This window comes from Temnothorax americanus, unplaced genomic scaffold (assembly GCF_048541705.1).
Source record: "Temnothorax americanus isolate GAGA-0224 unplaced genomic scaffold, ASM4854170v1 Scaffold5, whole genome shotgun sequence".
Classification (NCBI taxonomy): Eukaryota; Metazoa; Arthropoda; class Insecta; order Hymenoptera; family Formicidae; genus Temnothorax; species Temnothorax americanus.
The window spans coordinates 2023823-2043923 of NW_027509657.1; the positions used below are offsets into that span (position 1 = coordinate 2023823).

At 44.8% G+C, this 20101-nt stretch overlaps 1 protein-coding gene across 5 annotated transcripts in view; it reads right to left on the reverse strand.

The window, feature by feature from the left end:
• Positions 1-20101, reverse strand: part of LOC143904211 (uncharacterized) — a 50987-nt gene that overhangs the window by 15415 nt on the left and 15471 nt on the right. For 4 of the 5 annotated variants that reach the window (XM_077418656.1, XM_077418653.1, XM_077418655.1 and 1 more), the window contains exons 2-10: positions 19022-19297; positions 18397-18527; positions 17604-18159; positions 16484-17327; positions 15648-15728; positions 15163-15371; positions 14550-14785; positions 7640-8088; positions 1077-6621 (exon numbers count right to left, since the gene is read on the reverse strand). In XM_077418656.1, the coding sequence (XP_077274782.1) occupies positions 1077-6621; positions 7640-8088; positions 14550-14785; positions 15163-15371; positions 15648-15728; positions 16484-17327; positions 17604-18159; positions 18397-18527; positions 19022-19297 (8327 nt within the window). The remainder of the gene's footprint in view (positions 1-1076; positions 6622-7639; positions 8089-14549; positions 14786-15162; positions 15372-15647; positions 15729-16483; positions 17328-17603; positions 18160-18396; positions 18528-19021; positions 19298-20101) is intronic. The other variant, XM_077418654.1, reaches the window with a different exon arrangement.

Sequence of the window (20101 nt, forward strand, 5' to 3'; positions counted from 1 at the left end):
TGCTGACGCATACTTGAAAGTGCAACAAGCAATGTCATTTTCTAACGTGAAGAATGAATGGCTTCCGAGCAATTTGCAATGATTATATTACGTGGATACAATTTAGATACGAGCTATATCTGCAATTTCGTTATAGGTATATATATAACTTTGTATATATGCATATATGTATATTGAATACCTACTATTTGCGTACAATGCCGTTCCATTTCATTTAGTCTATTGGAAATATTAATTTATTGGTATTCGTAAGTCATGTACGCATCAACGTGCATGGAAATTATTCATAAGTATTACGCATTCATGAGATACCATTCATTGATAATTCTGATGACGAAATTGGAGAAAAATGATTTCTAAGTATAGACAAAAAAGAGTGATTTCCTTCTCATTCTTCTTATATATGTATTGAAAATTATCGCAGATTTCAATAATTCGATTTTAATTCGTTTATAATGAGTTCTACGTCGGTGAAATATTTTATTGATTCGAATTGTTTGATAAATACATGCAATAATAATTTAATAAATAACTCATGAAATATGCAAAGAATATAATTAGTGTACCCCGACTTCATTATTTTATTAATCTATTTAATTTCTATAACTTGACACTGTTTATAACCAACAAATAATATTGTTTTTGCTTGTTATGGAACTAAGTAAAACAGAATCGGAATCGCGTGCGCGGCATAAAAACACACAAACAAGGCGCGGAGTTGCTTTCACGCTTCCTAATTCCGACTTAATTCACCAATATAAGTACAATTACATTAGACCTGCCGCTGCGTGCGCCCGTTCACTCTATTCATTCCATATAAAATACAACCCCATTATCGGGACCGATCTGGCTGTAACGTGCGCAGTCCGCGCCATGGCGTAATTGCGGATGAGGAACGCTCGAACAACCCGCGGGATTGCTCCCGGCCGGCGAGGCAAAATCAGGCTGTAACGCCAATTACCGCCGTTTCCGCGATGTAATGTAATCCGCGGGAGATCACTTCGCGTGCAGGAGCGCACACCACATCCATTCATTCACACATATGCAGAGATAGTCACGCTCGAGGCGAGGCTCACCTGACTCCCCTCTGGTGTTAGCGTCGGGAACGGAAGATCTCCTCCTGTTGCTCCAGATCCTTTCCTCGACGGAGCCGCCGCCGGAACCGCCGGTCCCGGCCCCGCTTCCGCCACCGATCGAACCGCAACTCCTCACCCTGTCCAATTGCTCCCTGGAGAAGCTCTTCGGATTGAACAGCAGATCGCCGGCGCTGCGCCGCTTCGCGGCCAGGGCACTCGCACTCGCACTAACACTACCACCACCACTGACATCACCGGAACACGCTAACAGGCTCAGTTTCGTCCTCGAGTCGGCGGCCATCAGGGTGGACTCGAAGCTGCCGCGCCAAGAGAACCTCTCGTAGTCACTGGCTTCTCGTTCCTCTCCTTCCTGACCGGCGGTGACCGCCGGGTGGCTGTTGATCAGCAACAGGGGGTCGTGAGATTTCGACCTCGGTAGCTGCAAATGCGCTGACGAGGGCGCATTGGTGGAGTCGGATGTCGAGTCATCGTCTTCGGTGGTGGACGCCGAAGAGGGAGTCCGATGATGCTGAGAATACCGTCGCCAAGTGGTGGAGTGATGGTGCGCGGCCGGTCCGCCTTCCGAGACTTCGTGCATCAGCGCTACCAGTCGGCTGCCGATGTGATGCATCACCTTGGCGATCAGCGGCGGGCTACTGTGCGGCGTGGAGTTCGCGTCCGAACTCACGTTGTCACCGGCCATCTTCGTGAAGCTCTGCACTAGTTTTTGATAGACGAAAGCGGTGTCCCTACCCAGACAGGGCGCGGGTTGCATCGCGGAACCTGGTCCCGGTCCTTTCATCTGCTCTCTCTCCTTATCCGATAGAGTCGCGTCACCGCCAGCGGCAGTGGTGTCGAATTTGCTGATGATCTGTTGACAGCTCTGCGAGATCTGTTCCTGCAAGGCCGATCTGCGACCTCCAGCGGCGCCTTCGAGATCGGAGCTGGTGTAATCCGAACTGTCGTAGGAATCCGACCACGTGTCCTCCGAGCTGAGGTACTCAACGATCTCTCGCACTTGCTCGTCGCGTATCCCCGGCACCGTCTTCATTAACCGCGTCAACTCGTTCTCAAAGTACACCAACTGCGGCGGTTTGGTGCGGTTCTGGACGCAGAGTCGCGCTTTCGAGGCATAACCCGGCAACCGAGGACTCGGCGCCGGCGAGACGCCGCCGGAATTCGCGCTGGTCACGTTCTGTCCCTGACCGTTCGAGTTGGCCACCATCGTCTTGAAGAACTGCCGCATTTTCGACATCATGAGATTCGTCTCCTCGTCGCTGGACCAGTTGTTGAAGCTGTCCTTGCGCGACAGCGACGCGTTCGCCAGATGCGGTAAACTCGTGTGATTCACTGGGTGTTTCGTCAGGTTGTTCTTACCGACTGCTCCTTCCTTGGTAGCGCTCTGATTCGCATCCTGAGGATACTCCGAAGTCTTGCTAAGCGAGCGATCTTTGCCGGCTTCTTGATTCACCTCGATGCCGCTCGTTTGATTTTCGTCCGGCAATTTTTGATGCTGAAGAAGATCGTCACAGCTGCCGACGAAGCCCGAATCCCGCGATTGTTGCTTCGATCGTTGACCGTCGTTCGAATTCATCGAAACTGAGTTTCTTGACGAATCCATTTGCGAGGACGAGGCTGCGTTCGGTGCGTTACCGTTATTTGTAAGAATGGACGGCGAGGAGGACGAAGATAAAACGGACTCCGGTTGCGGAGTCTTCGCTCGGTCCGAGTCCTCGGAATTCATCGCCTCGTTCTCGTTTTCCATCACGACTTCGCTCATCAGTGCCATTTCTCTGCTGGGTTCCGGCGTTTTGTTCCGATCGTCTGGCACGCGTGGACTTTGAGTTCCCAGATTTCGCGGTTTTTTCTTCTTGCGTTTTACCGTGTCGAACTGACCATCCGTGCCAAATACAGCGGTCTGCCCGTCTTCGGTACCGTCAGTCTCTGTCGAAGAACCTTCAGACTGAGTTTCCTGCACGTCCTGATTAAGGCTCAAATCTTGAAGTGAATTTTGCGAGCTCAGGTTCTGCGAGCTCTGTGTGAGAGCCAACAAATTGTCCAGAGAAGAACTGTGAGATCTGCCTGTACCTCTCGCGCGCACTAGTTTCTTCCTTCTTTGCGCTTCCGGACTTGGTCTGCCCTCGGAATCGCTTCCTACTGAACCGTCGGAATCTCTTCTATCTTGATCGAAGCCGAGGAATTCTGATAGATAGTACTTTTCTAGTCTGGAAGAGTTTAGGAAACCGTCACTGTTACTCGACCTGTCCTGGTTTTGACCGCTGCCGTTAGCCTCGTCCTGGCCGAGCGACTCCAATCCCTCGGAATAAATCGACGAGGTTTCCGACAAACTGTCGACCTCGCGCGAGCCAAAACTGGAGCTATTTCCATCGCCTCCAAGTCCGAAGAAGAAATATTTTTCTAATTCTGAAGCGGAAGGTGGTCGCGGTTTTTTCGAGGGACTTCCCGCGGCCAAACTCGGCTCTGTTTCACTCTCCTCGCAGGATTCCTCGACAATAGTATGCAAGGTGAAGTCGATCGCCTGCCTGCGATATCCTCTGAGCTCTTCTTCACGATCGCCGAAATTATTGGCTTCATCTTCGGAACTTTCTTCCGTGGCAGTGGTCGCGCCCGGCTCGTCTTCATCGTGGGATACTTCTTCCACCCAGGAATCATCATCGGCCAGACCTTCCTCGAGTATAATGACGCCACCAGTACCCGAATTGTCATCGCTAGATGACTGCGACGAGACATGTTGCGCACTTTCACGATAATCCGATACCGAATGATCCTTCGACATGTCATTCTCCGCATTCTCCTGTCGACAATTGAGCGGCTTCGGCACGTTCTTCACGGACACGTCGTCGCTTTCACTAGCGCTACCGACACTCAAACCACTATCCACTTCAGGCTCGGCTGATTGATGACTCGCCGTGACGGCGGATACCGCGACCGCGGCTGGCAGTCTCTTCACCATCAGCGGCTTCCGCGGAGCGTTTTTACGATGAAGCTGTGGCTCGCTCGCCGCCTCCAACGCCAGCTGGAAGTAGCCAGCCAGGCCTCCCTGGCTTCCAGCCGAATGGATCTCATCCGGTTGCAGCAGCGTCGTGGTGTCCGACGTAACGACACTCACCGGCTGGTACGACGCTTCCTGAGTAATCATCACGAGGCTTCTGTACTTATTGTTGCCGCCACTGGTATTGTTACCGCTGTTGTGCTGGGCTGGGTCTCTAGCGAGGTCCTTGGCCGACGCTTGGCCGTCAGCTGGGAATCCATTCTCCTGCCGAGTGCACGGGCGTCGCTCGACTGAGCGAAACCGTGTCGCGTCCCCCTCCGCGGAGCATTCACCACTACCACTAACATCGTTACCATCACCATTTCCTCCCACCTGAGCGGCGATCTTGCCTCTCACCGGGCCGTCATGCGCAATGTCCACCTTGCTGCCGTCGCCGTCTTGCTCCTCCGCGCTCCTCATCATCTCCGAGATCCTGCTGGTTGATATCGCGTCGCCCACGTCGGCTTGTGCTCGCTCCTCGCCCGTCGCTGCCACCGTCGGGTCGTTGTCTCCTGGCCCGCCATCTTGACCGCCGCCGCCGCGACGACACGTAACAGAGCGGTAGCCCTCGTCGTCGTCGTCTTCGTCTTCGTCGTCGTCATTGTCGTCCTTCGCGCCGATCATTGACTCTATCGACGACCGCTCGCTGATCGGTCTCTCGGACTGCACGCTCCGTTTGACGCCGCTCTTCGTCATCGTCGGACTTGTTTTGTCATCACGATTACCACGAAGAAGATAACCGTTCTCCTTAATGCTCCTCGAACTATCTTCCGTTTTTTTCTTGCCGATTTGGTATAGTAATTCGTCGTTGATCGCGGCGACCTCGTTGCTGTAATTGAAGGATGAATCGATCGGAGTCACCTCGTATTCGTGAAGCTCGTCACTGCTCACCTCGCTGCCCGTGGTGTTGCTCTCGTTGCTGGTGCAGCTGTCAGTAGATGCGTCGGCTATAACGTCGACGTTCGAACGAACTGCCTCCGATAAACGCTGCTTATCTCCTTGCTTGTCGTAATCGTTCGTTGTGTTCGATCGCGCAATCTGCTCGCTATCGGAAACTCCAAGTTTGTCGACGTCGATCTCTTCAGAAGCTGAAATTTCGGAGGAAACTCCCGAAATTTCGAGAGAATCTGGTACGATGGTCGAATCCCAGGCGTCGCTCGAGGGTGACTTTGTACTTTCAATCAGACCATCCTGCAAAATCTCCTTTGATGTATTCACAGCTTCGGAGCAGATTTTCGGAACAGGTTTTCCGTCTATTTTCAAAACAGCTACAGGTAGTTCGATACTATCGGGATCGAGCATCTTGATGGACTTCAATTCGATTCGATTATCTGAACAACCATTATCGTCTGCGAGATATAGCTCTTCAGGGATCGATCGATGTTGTAGGAGAAGAGGAAGTCGTTTATCATCATTATCACTTTCGGTCTTCTTATTGCGACTTCTTCGTTTATCAGTCATATTAGTGACAGGTTTGTCCAATAATTTATCATCACTTTTAAGCTGTTCATTGTTGATATAAGTCTTGAAACGCTTTTTAGGTTCTTCTAGTTCGTTCTTGTTTGCCTCCTGTTCATTCTCCGCGAGAACATCTTCGTTCAATAGCCTCACGTGTTGCAACACCACCGGCTCTTCTTCAGGAATCGCAGTGACGCGTTTCAAGGTCACGCCGCCTTCCGCTGCGGAATCCGAATCCTCTTCATTGTCCTCGATATCGTTGTCGCTGGTGAGCGAATCGTCGTTCACCACGAACACCTTGGAGAATCTGTGCGACCTGGAATCCTCTTCCAGATCGCTGCTGTCAGCCGACGATCTTCCGGACGAGCTGCCCGAGTCCTCTCGCGAATGCTGATACATTCCTTGCGCGCTTCTCTCGAAGGATGACGATAACGAATCTTCACAAGTGAGTTCTTCGTTCCCTTCTATTCTTTCCGTCTCTTCTTCACCTTTCTTGCATTCCGTTTCAGTGTTTTTCGTTTCTTCGGTTTTCTTTCTATTTTTTATGGCGGAAGAACCAGACTCGCTGATGTCCTTCGCCGACAAGTTCTCCTCCTTCCTGAGTTCCTCGGTCTTCGACACGACGTTCGCCTCGTCTCTTACATCCTGACTTATTTGAGGAGGCTCGAGATTCGTCGACGGGATCGTTACTGTCTCAGTTATCGGACCGTACAATCTCGGGGTCAACACTTGATCGGGCGGGCGGAAGGTGCAGGTGGTCGGATCGAAGGCGCCGGCGAGCCGCGGGTCCAGACGCGCGCCATGAAGGGGCTGGTTGAATCGAGGGTGCCAAGCGAACCAAGGTGCCGCCGGGTCACCTCGTAACCTCAGAGTTCCCGGCTCGGCGTGACCATCGCCGCGACTTATCATCGATGACGCAGCCGCCGCAAAATCGCCGGTCCACAGGGCGGCCGGTACCGGCACCGGATACGGGACCGGGACCGGTATTGGTACCGGCACCGGAAGTACGTTCGCGCTTCGGGAACCGCCGCAGGCCTGGATAGAACGACATGGCGATATTCTTTATCTTGAAAAGAATATCTTAATTTTTTTTCTATCTTTTATTTCTCACAGAATTTCGTAATTTATTATTACACGCGTGCCTTAAGTTTTCTTTCATTGAATAAATACGTTTTTATCTCTACACTTAATTTAATCCAAAATTGATAATTTTATTTTATTCCTTTAATTTCTCGCTAGTTTTCATATGTATATGTTTTATTTTCTTATATTATTAAATCTTAAATGATGCATAAATTTAAAAATTTAAATATATCAATCAAATCTTTTGTTTTCCATAAATTTGTTCCACTTATAGTAAGCGTAAATAGAGAAATGGGTTAACAACTCGACAGCTTACAATGACAATTCACTGCAAAGCGCTTATCGATCCGTACAATCAACGTGAGCCGCGTCGTTCAATATACTCGCGTACGGTTTATTGACAAAGTGTGACCGTGAATTCCGCATAGTTGCTGTGCGACTCTCTTCGCTAGTAGAACGTGAATGATTAATTTAGCTGCGGAAACGTGTTTGTCAAATGGATGCACAGTAAGAGGCACCCAGTCGCGGTCACATGACTTGTGTTCATGTCCATGGAAAATTGTTCTCATCGCGCATAACATCGTCCTTTTATTCGATTTATTTATAAAATTTCGCGAATATAAATCAATTTTAACGCACGTTTCATATTAAGTTGAGTAAATAAATTTATAAAAAATTAATTAAAGATGAGATAAAGAACAAAGAATTGCTAATTACAAATCACATTGCGGTATGCTTAAAAGAATTAACATATTAGACTTATTATATATTGTGGATCTTTATATTGAATATTTGAACTTTTGAGCTTTGGTGAACTTTCAGAAGAAAATATAACGGAAATTATAATTCTTCTTTCTTTCAGATTTATTTACCGAATACGTAACCTTTTTCTGTATTAATCTAAAATTTAAATTCTTTCAAGCATGTCGTACGTGAGATGTATACGTATAATATACGAGAACAGGCATACCTGGCAGGCGGCGGAGCCGCGGCCCGGACAGCAACTCCAAACGTCCTGACCGATGGTGTCCGCTGCGCCGACGGTGACGATCGGCGTCGTTGGCAACGGCAGGGACCCGCTTTCGAAGTAGTCCCAGTCGCAGTCCTCGAGCGACTGCGCGTGATTGTGGTGGTGACCGCCGTTGCGCGGCAGTCCGTTCAGGTAGGACGAGCTCGAGCAACTGCTATCGGCGTCGTCCTCCTCGCGACCCGACGACGAGTCCGAACTGATGAACACCAGCCGCCTGTAGTCCACCACGGACCCTGGCTGATCCTGACCTGGACCACCTGTCGCGGGATTAGGACTGCGCTGCCGACTGCTTCCACCCCCGCGTCCGAGTAGGTTCAACGTCTGCAGGCTCTGCAGATCCTCGCCGCCGCAGCAAGACCTCGCGTGCGACCTTCCGCGTCGCCGTGAACCTTTTTTCAACAATTTTATTTATGATTCACTCTTTTTTTGCCGGCTGATTCAGCGAGAGAGCGATAAGATTGTGGGGATAGGTAGATAAAAGACGGACTTTTCCGATAAACTACATTTATCAACTCGATCGAAATATCGGTAGCCGTTATCGTTCTCGTCGATTAGTTTTTTAATGTTCTGGAAGCTCAAATTGAAAATAGCATGGCATAAATCAATCTTTTAGAGTCATAATTAAATTCAACTTTGTGATATTGATTCCTTCTAAAAAGTGGTCTATTACTTTTCCAAGACTTTATATCTATTTAGAAAAAATTTTCATCTATCCATCATTCTGACATTCTCTATTGAATTTACTCATTAAAAAATGGAAGAAAAAATATTTAGTTCATAAATTATATAAAAGCATGAACACATTTCTGCGATAACTTTATTAGATAAATTATTTATCAGTGCCTATTAAAAATATGTAACCCACTCGTGGATTTGAGAAGATATTAACAAGATAATAATTAAATTATTGATGTCAAAGAAATATAAATTATTGGTAAAAAAAAGTAGATTGTTGCGAAATTTCTCGGAAATAAGATCTTTTTAAAAATTAAAGGATAAAAATATAAACGATAACTCTGCAGCAGCCTGCAGGGCAGCGATTTAATGAAGAACACGAAGCCGCAGTCACAGCGATCCAATAAAGAATTAAAAGAGCTGACAGCCCGAGGAACGCGGCTGCGATATAACGGAGTACATCCCTTGCGGAGTCTCACTTACGCTAGAGGCAGTGGACAAATTACGACGCTATCAGAAGCGACCGGTTGAACACGCACAAGACTTCGCTCGCGCTAATGTTCCCCCAGCTCGGAAGTAAGTAACTTCTGAATGTTATGAGCGTGTTCGCTCGCCAACGAACCGTTGATAAATTCTGACTTCTGACGATTACAATGTTGAAATGCGACATTCTGAGCGCACTCGTTCATAGGCTCTCTCGATTAATTTAATTAGTCGATCGCGGAGAATATAATGCATGTGGTCGAGAATTCTCCAGCGTATATAGATGTTCCGTTAAAATATAATGTACTTTATATCTATATTTTGTTTCATCGTACCTTATTTTATTACAACATTAATGTAATATTATAATCATACAACATAGAATTTCAACAATTTAATTCGCTAAAGGCGAAGACCTGGGAGACGTTCCCTTTTCAAGATTATCTCATTCAATCGACATAATTTTTCAGTTGCTTTAATTTTGAAAGGTGATGCAAAATGTGTCGATGCATGAACGAAAAAAAAAAATACTCGACTGTTCGCGACGTACTAATAGTAATGACGATAGGAAAGTGGTATGATAATGAGCGGCATAATGCATCGCGTGCGCGTGAGGCTCTTTGTATTTTGTTACTTCGCTCACGCGTGCGTCAGCGACACACGTAGGAGGATTGGATTTATATCTATTGTGCGGCCCGAAACAATGCACTTTTAGCGCGCCGGCGGAACGGCGGCGTCTAAATCTCTCCTTGGTCACGTCACACGCCTTGGTTCTATAAGGCATCTTCCTCGGTATTCCCCTACGCCATGCTACTACGCGCGCGAGATAAATTACATCCTTCGCGAGTGCGCGAGTATACGCTTTACAACTGCCTCTGTAAACGATTGCGAAATCCCGGCAACTCGCAAAAACGTTTCTAAAATCCCTTCTCCCGATCTTTTTAATTTCTACAGATTTTCCTCTTTCGGGGTGACAGATCGTTTTTGTTGCTATGCAGTAGTAAGAATTTCAGGAATAAAGTACCAAAAAAGTAGTGTTTTAGTTTCTTTTTTACTTGTTTCTCAAATTATATAGATTTATTTTTCGAGATCTCTTTCTCTTTTTCTCTCCTCTCTTTTTCTCTGCTATTAAAGTCCTCGGTTTCATTGCTCGTTTGTTCTAAATTACTTATCGTGTCCATGTAAGATAAGAAAAAACGGGGCACGGTCAAGTGTCATGGCGGTTTATCATGAATGGAGCACGAGAGAGAAGAATCGGGGTCCGTTGGCGCGCTTTTATGCCTGCTTTTTACGCGCCGCTGAATTACCTGGTCAATGGCATGAGAGGGGCCCATCGTTTCTGACCGCGCGTATGATTTTTCCGCGGGGCCTCCTCGCGCTGTTGCCGCTAACCGGACCTTCCTCTGACTTCTCGTGAATGGCACTACGAGAGCGAGACGAGAAGAAGAAGGAAGGAGAGATGAAAGAAGCAGACCAAATGAAAGAGAGATTTCCGAGCTCCAATTCAAAATGAGAATGGCATAAATCGCGGATCTAAGCCTTTAACGACGATAAAAATTGAACAAGTTCAAGCAAGAAAAATGAGATAGATCCATATTTTTTTAAACAAAGTATTAGATGCTGAAAATAAAAATTAAAAACTGATTTTATACATAACAAAACGACTTGATCTCATTTTTATGCTGAAGCCTGTTATTATCAACGCTAGAGTTAGATAAGTCCGTATAATTCGTAGAATTTATTTTAAATATAAAGTTGTACCTACCATATTAAACTTTACAAATTACGGACTTACTTCATACTATAGTACTGAAGTCTGCAATTGTCAGTGCTAAACTGCGAGATAGGTCTATAATTTATGTGATCCGCTTTAAATATGAAAATACATTTCAGTTTAGAGACAGGTAATGAGAGTACTGAAATGCCGAGCAATAAAATGCAACAATAGCCTAAATTTGAGAAATTAAAATTTTCTATCTTATAGAAAAATTTAACATTTCTTTTGTATGAAATTAAAATATTATCAATAGCACATATTCAAAGCGTGATCGCGCGATGACTTCGCGAGTTTGCGAAAAAGTGGTCGACACCAAATTCGTCAAATAAAACGTTCCCCGACTTTCGCGAAGACCTCGCAAAACGTTCTGTCGAAGGTTTCTGACGCTAACTGTCAACACACTCCGAAATACGACGCCAGTGACACTACCTTCGCAAACAACTCTACCTCAGATTTTTCAACTACTTGCTCTTTTCGTCGTCCTCGACAATGGTTTGGCCGTCGTCGCACGTAAAGACACATACACACACTTCAAAAAATACAAAACCACACACTTCGTAGAAATCTAAGAAATTTTTCTAGAAAGAACTAAGAAACTCAGAGATGTTCAAAACGTTTATAATTTATTATCACTGATTTCTTTCACGGCATAGGGAAAAGACCGGCGACTGTGTGTGCGTGTCAAAGAAATAATTCTGAAGTGCATGAAAAACTACACAGAAAGTTTTTTACATATATATCATTAATTTGAAGCTATTATATACTTTCAATAAAACCACACTCCTTTTTAAGGAATGCTTCCTTTAACGTTCAAAAAACTCACTTTTACATGTTGAAGCTATAGGTATCTTCTCAACCCTTTTTATCGAATTATACGGTTTCTTTTATTGATCATCCGGGAATATACATAAAACCGGCTTGAGAAAGCTCGAAACGTTCGGCTGCCACTTTGAAAAGCGTCGGAAAAGAATCGGAAAAACCGACGATGGCCGGGGGGGGGGATTAGATTCTTCGAGTCTCCTTTCTTGTCGCGAAATAAAGGCGGCTTTGGTCGCCACGCCAACTCAAAGAAGGCAAGGCGAGCGATTCGCGTGGGCTACCGCCGCTAAACTGAGAGCGTCTACGCTGAGGGGCACACCTGAATCCAGCGCAGCGTCGGTCACTACCTTACTACGACGCCTATAGTACCCCGACGCTATAGTGCATTGCGCTGTGCTATATCGGGTGGCCAACTCGATAAGATAATCAGGCTGACTTTCATGCCCTTTTTCCCCGATTGCAGCCGTATCTCAACTTAAAGACAAGAAAAAATCTTGACCGCTCAACAACTGAGGAATGTATCCTGAAAAGATACTAGATCGCGTGGCTCCAAAAGACACACCTTCGAGAAGTTCGTGAACGAAAATATAGAGATATTCGAGCACATTGAAGTTCCATTCAGAGCAGTTCATGAAAAAAAAAAAAATCAATTAAAATATCCGCATCGCATTTTTTCTTATCTCTGATACCGACTAAAATGCAACCATGCCAAAAGAAGATTTTCGAAATGGAAGTTGCGGGTTACGATTTTTTTATTATAACTCGGCGTAATCGCGCAATTATCACGTTTCGGAATCACGCGTTCTTTATTATTTGTCGCTTGTCTCGAGTGGCGATTTCGCGACACCCAGTATACTCGCGTCGCAGGTGAGCGGACTATAGAGTGCCAGCAGGGAACGTTGTTACACTATTATTCCTATGCTGTTTCCCTGGGCCCCGCTTCGCTTCGCCTCACCTGCTGCCCACCGCTTCGCTTGCCGCCGCGCCACGTACGGATGATTCCGTGCCAAAACGATCATACTCGGGCAAGAATGGACGGTAGAGATGGGTAGATAGGAGTTTTATTCGGAATCTGGGACGAGAACCTCGAGATTCATGAGCGAACTATGTTCGAAACGTGGCGATAATGAGCTGCCATAAATTTAAGACGTAACGATGCAGAAAAGATAATAATAAACGAATTAGCGAAAGGGACGTGGGTGCTGAATGAAGTTGAGGAAATGGCTAAAGTGAGACTTGATATATATTAAGCGAATAAAAAATTTAATATGCTAATCTACGATAGCCCGCTATAGCTCTGCAAATTTATTTTAATAAGTTAAGCGTACCTTTTGTCTATTTTCTGCCTCATTCTCGTAAAAAAAAGTATTTTTTGCGGTGAAAATTTAACGAAGAAAAAACAAGCATCACATTTTGTTACTACTTAATCGCTTTTCGTCCACAGCAAATATAAAATTACGACGATTCCAGCGTAGAACACGAGAAAGTACATCGACAATAGAAATGTGATTGACAGTTGGAATACTCTTAATAATTCCATGTTTGCAAGAGGCACACGCACCTCGAGATAAATCACAAAGCGAGAATTACAAAATAAAATGAGTCATTCGATTCGCGTCCGCCTCGGATTTTATATGATCCGCTCCTTGATATCGGGCGAAATCGCGGGCAATGTTTGAATCACGAAGACCGACGTGGATTCGGAATATGCACACGTCAAGCGTTTTACGCACTATTAAACGTTGAATGCATTCCTTTCACATTCCATCGAATCTCTCGCGGCGGACGAAATATGAGATTAAGAATAATTGCTCTTTTTTTAATGTTCCCACTTGAAACGCGATGCTTGTCGGAAACGAAACGGAGATCTCGTCGGAAACAATGAGGGGAAAAGATCGCTCCAACGTCGAGCGAGAACCGTCGATTTTTCCCGAGACATTATCGTACAAGATGAACCAGTAAAACTTTCTTAGGATAAGCGAGGGACGTTTTCTTCGATGTTCCATTGATTTATTCTTTTCTCGTTACTATCATTTTTCTTTCGTTAGCGTGTTCACCCGATGCTACGTTAATTACGGTATAATTTCATGAGGTATTGTATTCCGTAACTTTCTACGTAATTTCAATTAGATACGACTTTACTACCACGGGACACTTGGGCCTCGATATCGGGCCGGAAACGAGTTTATCGTCTCACGGTTCGTTCGCGTCTTATAAACTTTTGGGACGTCAATGGTCCCGCTCGGTTTTCTTGGAGAATACTGGCCGCTTTCGAGCCAGGAAGTTTGCCCAGGGGCTTCGATAATCGATGAGCTTATCGTTACGGGTGGCCATATGGCGCTCTTTATATATGCACTATATGCAGATATATTGTGATACGGTAAATGGAATTATGAATATAGTATGTATAAATGAATATTTTTTGTGCCGATTAATTTAATAAGCAAAAGTCTAGATTATAGAATTTTTATCTGAATGAGAAATTAATCTCATATTGTATATGGATTTTATCAATATTTAATTAATCCACACGTCTGCTATACACATTTTGTAAAGTGAGTTTAAGTTTAAGAATCAAGGATAACTTGTTTCTCTCGTTAACTTATTAACAAAGGAAAATCTCGCAACTTTACGTGGTCGATTGCGAGCGATTGTTGCAATAAAAATGAAAACATACATCGGGAATTTAATTGAGAATCGCGTGAGCACGCGACTGGACAATTATCGGCGGTCAATACGCGGCCAGACGATCACGAAAGCGAAACGATACTTTGTTACCATACGATAATTGTACCGTTCGTTATTATTAATTACGGCTACGTCTTTTGAAGATGCAAATAACTTAGAGAAAACAAACAAAACTAAAACTCTTTTCATTATCAACGAAAGAAATTATATTTGTATAATTAAATGACTCAAAAAAGAACTTCAGTGTTAATTTTCTTCGATCCGTTTAAATAATCGTTTAAATAAACAACTATATTTAATTTTTTTACGTACATCAAGATTGTTGTTGTAATTCTTGGAAAAATTATATGTATATTTTAATCATATTTTATGTGTTACACACACAATTATAAAATATATATAAATTACCTTGAGCGTCGAATTGCCTCCTTCGTCGCAGCATCGTCCTTCCTTGCGAAGGAACTGGACCTGCTCTGTCGTGGCCGTCTTCGTTGATTTCATCCTCGCCTGCACTGGTTGCACTGTCGCGTTGCACAACTTCGTCGCCGCCAATCGTCGACGAAACCGCGCCACTGCTGCTTCCTCCGAAGAACTTCACCTTCCTAGTCAGTTCCGCGTATCCGTGCAAACCGGTCTCGCTTAATCTACGTGATAAGCATGAAGTAAAATTACAACGTCTGATTTTGGAAATTTTTGCATCCTGAGAATGTGTAATTTTATTATTTATATTTATAAAATTAATATGATTTTGTTTTAAAACCAAATAGCTTTCTTTCTTAAAAAAGCGAAAGAAAAGTGCGTATGAATGCGCTTCCTTATTGTATTAAAGACACTTAGGCCCGTATTCATAGTCGGTTCTTATTTCAAGACCGTCTTAAGTAATGTCTTAAGATGCCATATAATACGGCTCTGTGATTGGTTTATGATATCTTAAGATCGTACTTAAGACGATCTTAAATATATATAAGAACCGACTATGAATACCGGCCTTAATTTTACCGAAATGCATGAATAAACGCACCTGACGCTCTCGCTGCCGCTACTCTCGTATCTGGTGCTACTGTTGGACTCTCTCCTGGTCCTCGTAATAGCGTCCCGTATCCTTTGGGAGGCAGAACAGGAGTCTCCTCCGGTTTTACGTGGCAATGCGGGAGTGGGTTCGCTCTCGCTCTCCCGAGGACTGTATCTCGATGATCTAGTGCTCAATGGACTGGCTTCCGGCGATAGATGCTATTAATAAAACAAGAATTCGGTTAAAAGCAATTGTTTGCAAAATTTCGGGCTTGCAAGTATACGATAATAGAGAATAGCCGTAATATAAAGTATATACAATCGATAAAAAATTTGCAATTTAATATAAAGCATATTTGAAGGATTAAATTCCAAAAATTATTATTATTACAATTAAAAATGTCGATAAATGTTTCACTAAACATTCCTCGAAATGTGAATTGAATGGAATTTGTTGCGACTAATATTGAATTTGTAATGATGCAACTAACTTACGCTTGAACAACGCTTATTCGGAGTGTCGTCGGTGTCGTCCGGATTCGAGAATTCTTCTTTGGAGAACTTTCGCCGTACCTGCTTAAGAAACAATTATGCGCATGACAATATCATGATTAGAATTAAGCAACTCGATAGTCATGAATACTGATAGATAATAAAATCAAGCGTATGTGAGAACCTTCTCTCTTTTTATAGACAGCTGTTCATAAATATGTAATCAGCACTTTCATGAATAGGACTTCTGCTTCCCAGAAAATAATTATTAATTATTATTTCGTCATTTCTTGCATAAGCAGCTAAATAATAATGATTTTAGCCTTTACTTTCTATGCTTTACACTGGAATCACTTATCTCTTAATGAAATAAAATTAGATAAGTAAAACAATAAAATATACGTCTTGAAAAAATTGTCTAAAAAGAAAAAAATGTTATTTAATAAAATGTATAGATAATAAAAAATATAAAATAAATTTTCAATAAAAATCGAAAGTAAGAATCAGAAAAGAGGTTTATATCCGATATAACTTGACGAAAAGTTATTCATGTGAAAATACGATTGATACGTAAATAAAAATATCCAATATACAATTCTTCTCTCTTCCACGATAAATATTAAATATGCAGGTTTTTTTTATTGAATAATACTTTTTTATATCGGATTAATGAAAGTGAAAGTGAAAAGTGACATATCACGAATATATTTAAATCAGAGAAGGCTCGTGTTTCGCAAATGATGCCGGTAACACCTCCAGCACACACACACGCACACGAATTCGTTCGCGTATGTATCGCGCCCACATGCCACAAACAATACACAAGCATATACACTGACCACTTGGAACTCGTCCAGCCTCTTTCCATAACCGATCTCCAGCGAGCCCTTTCTTTCACTGGCGATCCCGGTGACGTCACCGTCGCTGCCGACATCCAACAATTGTTCGGTGGTGTCCCGCGTCTCCTCCTCGTCGTTGTCCTGCCCCTTATCGTTCTCCGCGACGGACTCGATCGGCTCACGGGTCGCCAGCAAATGCTTCTCGTCTATCGCCTCGTTGCCCAAGACCATCGTGTCCTGCTCCCGCATCCGCTCGTCCTGCGTCCTGTTATCCACGATGATCATGTCGATCATCCTCGCGTCCTGATGCTCCGCATCAGCCTTCTCGTCCGGTCGCGCGTTCGGCACTGTCGAGTCCGGTACGAACGAGGCAATTGCCTCCTCTCTCCTCGATGACGATCCTTCGGCGTCGTTGGCGTCGTCCTTGCCGTCCTCGCACCTTGCCGTCCCGCTCTGTTCGCCGGTGGATTTCAATCTCGCCGCGCCGCCCACAACCTCCGTTCTTTCTTGCTTCTCCTGCTGCTTTCCTTTCGTGGAATCCTTGATCGAATTCACGCAGTCCCTGCCCACGTCCTCGCGACTATTGTCACGGCGATAGATCCTTATTCCCGACTTGCACACTTCGTCCTTGCTGGCGGACGTTGGTGAGATAACAAGCGACGAGAACTTGCTTTCTTCTTTAAAATCCTTTCGCGCTGATCTCGATAGATGACGGATGTCGTCCTTGCTGTCTTGTCGCTTTAATCGGTCCTCTTTGCTGCGGGAGGACAACAGTTTCGGTATCAAGCTCGGCACGCTTATGTCCTCGCGACTGCGACGCAGATCATCAGTGCTTCCTCTGTATCTAAAAAAAAAATGATAGTAGAGATGAATAATTTAGAAATTATGTTTAATAAAAATGATTGTATTTAATTATTTATAATAATTAAGAATTTCTTTTGTTTATAATTAATAAGTGTAATAGTTTTATATAAATCTATTGCTATTATCAACCCTTAAAGATATGGCTTTCGATATTATAAATCAATTATAAATAAATGAGGTTTATTTTAAAGATAGAAATGCTTCAATGAAATTGGAGTCGCTCTCACTACCCGCAAAAGGAAGACAGAGATGATACCTTTGAGGAATAAGTGATCGCTTGGGCGACTCCTGTGGGCTCCGAATATCCTCGAACTCCTTGGAGCTCCTTTTAAAAATGGGAATGTTCGATTTTCTCTCGCCATGCTTCGCCGGACTTGGTTTCGTCTCGGGTGATATAAGCTTCGCGAGGATCCTCGGCGGTTTTATAAGCGATATCCTCGGCGTGCTCTGTTCCAGCACAGGATCTTCCTGCTCCTTAGTCGAGCGCTCGCTTCTCTTGTTAAATCTTACACTGTCCGGTGATGGCACTTCATCCTCCGTTTTAACGATTGGTTTTTCTCGCTTCGTTCGTTCGTTAGTCGATGCGCTTTTCTCGATCGCTTCATTTACATCTCTGCAGTTGTCACCGGCATCCTCGGCGCAGTCCTTCACGTCCAACGTGCTCCTCCGCGAATTCTCAAGCTTCGATAACGTTCCGTCGTCGAAGCTCGAATCCTCCAATGGATCTCGATAATCCTGATGGCGAGACGGTAGACTGCGATATATTCGCAATTCCGGAGACTTTCTCGCGGCTAACCAACGTGTCGGAGGACCTTTGGAGAAAATAATTTATCGTAAATTCGCTGTCATGCAAAACGAAGCGGAAGCAATCGCGACTGAGCCTCTGAAAATGAGGAAACGTGCGCAGGAAATCAACATGTAAATCATTATAATCGTGACATTAATTAACATCGTCTCGCTAATATTTAGCTTTCCGTTAAAGACGAATTTTCCTTTTCCTCGTACTTTCTACCGAGTCATCGACGGAAGATTAATTGTTGGGAACGCACCATTAATCGTCCAAGCTCGTCGGATGCTGCGGTTTAATATGTCCACCGGGATCTGCGCTGTTTTCTCGCTGACGGATCCGCTGGAAGTCGTACTTTCGTACATCCACTTGCCGGTAACGACGTGTAATTCTCTGCAAATTGAACGGGTTCGAAATTATGTCAGCGCACGACGATACGCGGGGAAACAAAGAATCACGCGATGCGGAAGAGGCATTATAGCCTCCATTTTCGACCCGAATTCGACATCGTTGAAGTTTCACATACTTCATTTGCTCGTTTGCCTTCGTGATTTTACTCTATTTGCATTAATCAGTAAAGATATTTGTATAAAACGTGTAGCAAGAAATTTTGTGAAATAATAATATTGCACGAAAATCAATGATACGTTAACGAGATATTATTATAAATAACTTTATATTACTTATATATATTTACAAGAAAATATTACATAGGTATAATATTTTCTTGCAAATATAAGTAAATGCAGAATACACCGTATTTTTTTTTTACTACACAATTATCATTAAATAATATATAGAAAACTGATTTTCGACGTTCGGCTATTCGTAAAAGTGCCTCGCAAGGAAGCGACTGTTTACCAGGAACTTTCTGGTAAAGCACTTACGCGATCTTGTAGCAAACGTTGCAGGTCCACTCGACTTCTTTGTCACCTCCCGCGTGGTTCCTGATCTCGGTGCGACACTGCCGGCACACGCGATGTCCGCAGCGCGTGCAAGTCGCGCCGGTGTTGTAAAATCTACCGAACGACGCGCCGCATCGCGCGCATTTGCGTCCTTGATGCGATAGTTCGCCGCCGCTGCTGCCGCCGCCGCCGCCGCCGCTGCCAGACGCCTTGAACAGCCCCCTTCTTCTCAGGTACTGTAGATCAGCCTTCAGCCTCCTGCGAACACAAAGCCGGATGCTGGAGATCCCGAGGTACCCTCTCGTCGGCCTGCCTGCCGCGCCGAACTTCGCAACTTCGCGGCGCGGAGAACGTCGCGAGCGCGGCTGAAGCAGACGCGGCCCAATAAAAGGCTCGGCTGAAAGAGCAGCTTTTAAAGAGAATGTTCGAAGTAAACGCAATTGCTCCGCTAAATGAAGATACCGTTTCTTCCAGCTGCGATTGTCTTTACCCGACAATTGTTCCACCAGTTGTTTTTCACGTCGTTTATCGCGATATCGCGTCATAGGTCTTCCGATCAGCTTGCAATTACAAAAATATCCTTCTTGATTGTGTCGAATTAAAGAACAAAAAGGGATCGAGAGCATACCGAAACGCCGTTCAGGCGTTAAACTATTCTCTCTCGGGGCGTCGGATTTTACGCGGCCAAGTGCGACGCGCGATTTTATCGCCTGTACACGTAAGTTACGCTTAATTATTGTTTGCTCCCAGCCGAGAGCGCGGGTAATTAACGGCCGCTCTCGCGTCCGTCCATTGCACACACATATATATATATACACACACGTATCTTCGTATCGGCGCGCGCCGATTATTCATCGAACGGCAGAAACGAATGAGTTTACGAGCCGCGCGGATATATCTCGATCACCGGGCGCGCGGCGGCGGCGCGTCCCTCGTCGACGTCGTCGCGGCGCGCGACTTAATGGCCAAGACTTACTCACGCAACTGACGCACGTGACGTGCCGTGTTCTCTCCCGTATAGCCATGAACAACCGTTTCATCACACTCCGAGCGGTCGCAAAA